The sequence below is a fragment of the Gossypium arboreum genome, chromosome 13, assembly GCF_025698485.1.
Source record: "Gossypium arboreum isolate Shixiya-1 chromosome 13, ASM2569848v2, whole genome shotgun sequence".
Classification (NCBI taxonomy): Eukaryota; Viridiplantae; Streptophyta; class Magnoliopsida; order Malvales; family Malvaceae; genus Gossypium; species Gossypium arboreum.
This window is the reverse complement of record NC_069082.1, coordinates 82118425-82124864: the sequence shown is the minus strand read 5'-3', so window position 1 is coordinate 82124864 and position 6440 is coordinate 82118425. Positions and strand designations below refer to the sequence as shown.

General features: G+C 32.9%; 1 protein-coding gene across 1 annotated transcript; it reads left to right on the top strand.

The window, feature by feature from the left end:
* Positions 1-3692: 3692 nt before the first annotated feature.
* LOC108462426 (uncharacterized) lies at positions 3693-4820 on the top strand. Its single transcript, XM_017762373.1, has one exon. It carries the CDS (start codon positions 3693-3695, stop codon positions 4818-4820), a length of 1128 nt encoding a protein of 375 aa, XP_017617862.1.
* Positions 4821-6440: the final 1620 nt, after the last annotated feature.

Genomic DNA, 6440 nt, shown 5'->3' with positions numbered 1-6440 from the left:
CAATACATGTCATAAATATTTTTAAAAATTTAAAATTCTTTTTATAAAATATAATTTTATAGGTGATTATTCATCACACATAACCAAAAAAAATTGACAACTCCTATTTTAAAATAAAACCCTCATGATTTTTTTTCCAAAGTGAAAAATATTCACATTTTGCTAAATTTCGTCATGCTAAATTTCATCAAGCTAATTTCAAATTTTTAAATTAAAAAGCTACCACAACAAGAAAGAAAAATTTTCTAAAGAGAAGGGAGTTCTTTTTTAAGGGGGTTTTTGTCATGCTTGTTATAAAAGTTTCATGGAGGTTTCTTTTTTCTAAAACAAAAGTTAATTTACTAAAAAATAATAAATTAGTTCCTATAAATTTGAAGAAAGCCTAAATTGACTATTTTGTTAAAAAATTACCGTGAAACGGTGACATGGAAGGTAATTTCTAAGGTGGAACTAAAAAAATTTTATTTGAAAAAAACAATATAAAATCTAATGTGACATATTATGGAAAGCCCATGTACTAGGAGTTGAATTGAATCTTATCTCTTTTATTCAAAAAATGAGTAAATAAGCATTAGATTAAAAAACAAAAGTATTGTTTACAAGTCCTTAATAGGGAGATCTCGATTCATGAGGTAAATTCTACCAACATTATTCTTATTCCCAAAGTAAGTGATGCGGATATGATGTCTTTATTTCGCCCTATTAGTCTATGTTCAGTTTTACACAAAATAATTTCTAAGACCATTGCTAATAGATTGAAAATGGTTTTGGTTCAGTGTATTGATCATGCCTAAGGAGCGTTTGTGCCTGGTAGACTTATTTTAGATAATGTTCTTGTGGCATATGAGGTCTTACATGTATTGAAGAGGAGGAGTAAAGGGAAGAAGGGCTCATTTGCTCTTAAGCTCGATATGAGCAAAGCTTAGGATAGAGTGGAATGGGGTTTTTTAGAAGGCATGATGAAACAAATGGGTTTTGCGATGGAGTGGATTAGTTTGATTATGCATTGTATATCTTCAGTTTCATACACAGTCAGCTTTAATGGGTTTTCAAGTGAAAGTTTTTGTGACAGCCCAAAATTGACCCTAGTCGGGATGTGGTTTCGGGACCACAAAACCGAGGCATAAAAATAATTTAAAATTTATTTTGATGCCTATGATATGTGTTAATTTGTGTGTGACATTTTTGATGTTTCGATTTAGTGTTATAAATGTGAATTTCACTAGAAAGGACCTAGTAGTGAACTTTGAAAGTATGATGGGGAAATGTGTGATGACTAGTTGCTCATGCATGCAAAAATAAGGGATTTGCATGTCAAATTTCCCCCAACATGAAGTGGCCGGCCATGGCAAGAGAGGATGGGCAAAACATGTCATGAAACATGTTTTGTTGGTGCATTAGGGAGAAATAATAAACAAAGGTGTATGGGTAAGAAAAGAATGAAAAAATGTGTGTGAGTGTGGTATTCCCCCATTGCCGTGAGTTGTAGAGAAAGAAAGAAAATTTTGTTCATCCTTTCTTTGAGCCAAAACTAAGGAAGAAGGAGGATTTTGCTCCATTTTTTGTTTGGAAGAGATCTAGAAGAAGATTTTGGCTATACTTGCATCAAGATTAAGGTATGTATGAGGTTGTGTCATGAGATTCATGCATGTTTTAGTTGCTAACTTGATGTTCATGTTAGCCATGGTTCAAATCCTTGTTATGCCATGGAAATGGTATTTGGCCAAGGTTGTTATTGTGTTGAAGCCATTGCATGCTAAATGTGAAGCTTGCTAATGATGCATGCAATGATGGATTGACTACTCTTGAAATTTCTTTGTAGCAATCTTGAGTAAGACATTGAATTCTTTGTTTAACCATGACCGAAGTTGAAAGAGTATGGTTGTGATGTATTCGCCATGGTGCATTCATGAGCATGATTTATGCTTGTTACTTGATTGGTAAAAATTTGTGTTTGGATGGGTATGAACCCCTTGAGATTCGGCCTTGCACCTATATGTGTATACATGTTTGCACATGATGTATTGGCATGACATATATACTATTTCAAGGTATATATTTGCTTGTGATGATGTTTGGTTATGAAGTACATGAGAGATGTGTATTGAGCTACAATATGTAATCGTTAGTTAGAAAAATGCATGCTGTTTTTGTGTGGTATTAAGTGCATAATTGGCCTCAACATGGACATGCATATTCGGCCACATGAGGGGAAATTGGTGTGCATGCATTCGGTTAGAGGCAAGCATATTGATGCCTATTCTTGGCTTAGAAAATTCGGCTAAGAGGAATATTAACTAATGTGTTGAGTTCGATTCGTGATTTCGTACATATGTGACTTTGATGCCTAATGAGCATATATATTGGCTAGGTATCTTGAATTCCTCTTTCGATGCTCAATTGATAAAACCAATTTATTTGTTAAATTAAGCTCAAGAGCAAAGGGGAGCTAAATCCGATAAGGGGAAGGAAAAAGTCGTCGAATAGCCGTCGAAATCGTTCGACCACGTCCGAGGTAAGTTTTCGAGTATCGAAACTTAGATTTTGATTCGATTGAATGAAGTAATGAGCAATCGAATAAGTGGTTTTGGCTTGTTAACCCCTCGTGTCCGACACCGGCAACGGTCTCGGGTTCGGGGTGTTACAGTTTTTCCCCTCAAAGGGGACTACGTCAAGGTGATCCTTTAAGCCCCTACCTTTTTCTAATTTGTACTGAGGGTTTTTCAACTTTACTCGACTCTGCTGCTCAGATGGGTATGTAGGGAAGTCTTGTTGTCACTCATTTAGTTTTTGCTGATGATAGCATTATTTTTGGTGATGCAAATGAGAAAGGAGGACAGGTTTTGTTGGATATTTTGAGAAAGTATGAATCTGCTTCGGGGCAGAAGATAAATCTTGATAAGTCATAAATTTTCTTTAGCTCCAATGTCTCTGATAATTCTTCTAATCAATTAGTGCAGATGTTAGGGGTTCGTCGTTCGTCGTGAAATAAAGATATTTGGGTCTTCCTAATATGGTTGGGAGAAGAAAGAAGGATGCTTTTCAACATATTTGTGATAGAATGAGAATGAAAGTTCAGAGCTGGGGGACTAGATTACTATCTCAAGGAGGAAAAGAAGTCTTCATTAAAACTGTCCTTCAAGCAATTCCTACTTATTCGATGTCTTGTTTCTTGCTTCCAAAGATGTTTTGTATGAAACTTGAGAGTGTTATGAGTCGTTTCTGGTGGCAAAAAAGCTCAACTCGTAAAGGAATGCATTGGTGTAATTGGGCTAGTCTTAGTATTCCTAAAAATTGTGGAGGAATAGGTTTCAGGGATCTTGGCAAGTTTAACGTTGCGCTTTTAGCTAAACAAGGTTGGAAGTTAGTTACTAATCCAGATTCGTTATTTGGACGTATTTATAAAGCAAAATACTACCCCCATACCTCGTTTTGGAATGCCACTTTAGGCAATAACTCACGTATACCTAGAAAAGTATATATGCGGCCCAAAAAGTCTTAGAAGATGGTATTGGTTGGAGGGTGGGATCTGGATCCCAAATTTCAGTTTTGCAAGATTATTAGTTGCCCCGTTGGGCGGGGAGAAAATTCAAGCTACTTCTGCAAACAGTGGGATTGATAAAGTGTCAAAGCTTATTGATTAATCAACTAAGACCTAGAAAGTGGATTTTATTAGTAGTCGTTTTACCCTTATGGAAGTTCATGCAATCTGTTGCATTCCTCTTTCAGTTTATAGTTCTAAAGATAAAATGGTGTGGTCTGTTGATAACTCTGGCATCTATACGGTACGTAGTGGTTACCGCTGTCTTGTTGAATTGTATATTAACGATATTACGAATACTAACTATACAGGAATTTACAAGGAGATTTGGGGTTTAAATCTTCCCCCAAAAATCAGAATTGCTATTTGGCGATTTACATATGAGTATATTCCTACTGCAGTTAACCTCTACAATAGAAGAATAAGTTCATCGCCAATTTGCCCTAGCTGTGGAGAGGTCCCTGAGAATTTTATGCATACTCTTCTGATGTGTGGCCTTGCAAAAACTGTTTGGCAATCAATCGGTGTTGACTGGTCAAATTTTAATGAAAATATGGATTTCTACACCTGGCTTAATTTAGTTTTTCAAAACAGAAGGCATGATTTTGGTAAAATTGCTGCAACCACGGCCTGGGCACTCTGGCAAGCCCGCAATAAGCGCACAATGGAAGGAAAACGACAATCGGTCCAAGATATTTACTCTATTATTTTCAGTATTATAAAGGAAATGAGGGAATTGAAAGATAAAATACCTACTCCGGTGAATGCAATGAACTCTATATGGAAGCCCCCTCAAGAACCTTTTGTTAAGGTGAATTTTGATGCTGGGTTCAAAATAACCCTCCACCATTCTTATTATGGTTTTGTTATCAGGAATAGTAAAGGTTTGGTTATGAGAAGCGAAACTATTTTTAATAAATTTGTCTCCAATTCTTTTACAGTAGAAGCTATAGCTTGTCAAGCTTTGGATTTCGCAAGGGAAATGGGTTTTTCTCATGCTCAAATGCAGGGTGATTCTAGGACCGCAATTGTCAAAATAAACCAAGTACTACCAGATTTTTCAGATATGGGGACTTACATTGAAGAAATAAATATCAAAGCGAGCTCTTTTCAGCACATCTCCTTTCACCATGTTGATAGACGAGCTAATATGGTGGCTCATATGTTAGCAAAAGTAAGGATGTCGATACCGAAAGACAGGTTTTGGGTGGAGGATTTACCAGCGGCGGCAGAGGTTCACTTGGCTAGAGATCTCTCGGGATTGGTTTCTCAGATCTGAGGGATTGGATGAGCTGGGTTTTATTTTTTGAGAATGTTTTGTTTTTTTTTTCTTTCTCTGCTGCTGGTTTTAGTTTTTGACCTGAAAGTGGGTTTCTTTATGTCGTTCCAATTTCCCACAAAGCTGTCGAGAGTTATGGTCTAGCTTTTTGTTTTCTTTTGTGTGTTACAACTAAGGGTGAGTTATTGCTTTATTGTTTTGCCCTTATTTTGTAATTGTTTCTTTCTTTATTCAATAAAACTCTCGATATTCATATCAAAAAGAATAAAACAAATTGGTCATTCTATTAAAATTTTCATTTATTTCTATAATCAAGTGTTGATGTGACCAACGGAATAACTAGTTAGTTTAGCGTGAAAATATTTAAAAAATCCTAAATGATATATATCTTTTATTATTATTTGAAAACCACATTCATGATGAACTTGGACACTAGTTTGTCTAGGTTCGTCTTGAACATAATTTTTCAAATAATTATAAAAATTATAGAAATCTAAAAATTTTAAGAATGATAAGATATTATAAACATATTAACATTATTAAAAATTATTAAAATAACTTGTAGAATGAATTAGACAAATGATTGTCTAGGCTCGACCAAACTTGGACAACCATTGCCTAAGCTTATTTTGGAGTGATTTTTAAATAATTATTAAATAAATATAAAATATTATAGAAATTTATTTAAAATTATTAAGAATTCAAAAATTATAATTAATTATTAATATTTTAAAATTATCAAAATATTATCAAAATATATACATATATATACACTTATCTATCTTTTTAATCCACTTGATATTTTTATAAATCAGGTTGATGAGTACTATGTCATAAGTTTCTTATAATTCAAATATATATATATAATAGTAACCTTCCATTATAATTTTTAAAATTTTGATAATTATTTAAATATCTTATAATTTTAATAATTATTTATGAAACCGCTCTAAAATGAATCTAGGCAAATGGTTGTCTAGGTTCACTTGAACTTAGACAATTAATATATCTAAATTCATTCTAAATGTTACTTGTAATAATTTATTATAATTTTAATTATTTTTCTATAGCTTTTAAATATTTGTTGATGTGGAAAATTTTACATCAACATGAAACAGTATAATGCACTATGTATTATTGTTTGGTTTTTTGTCAATTTCATCATTTAATGAAGAAATTGATGAAACTTTTAATAGAAATATCATTTTGCTCTTTTTCTAACATATATATGGACCGATTTGCTCATTTTTTAATAGAGAAAATAAAATGCAATCTAACTTTTAATATAAAGACCTTCATGGTAGGGGTAGCAGAGGCCTTGACCCCTAAAATAGAAATTTTTTATTTAGATATTTTATAATTTATAAAATTTTAAATCAATAATAGTAAAATTGTACATTGCCCACCTAAATAATAAAATTTGGATTTAATTCTCTAAAAATTATTAAAATACAGGTTATTAAAATGGCGAAATTACATTTTTACTATTATAAAAACAAATTATTTAATTTCGATCCCTCTCCAAAAAATTTCTAACTTCACCCCTAACTCTTTAAGTCATATTTCTAGATATGTCACTACTTTATGAGAGTTTTACCTATTTGATTACACCATTAATGC

Bases quoted from the DNA above. Each gene is read 5' to 3' on its own strand.
- LOC108462426 (XM_017762373.1), top strand. From the start codon at position 3,693: ATGGAAGTTCATGCAATCTGTTGCATTCCTCTTTCAGTTTATAGTTCT.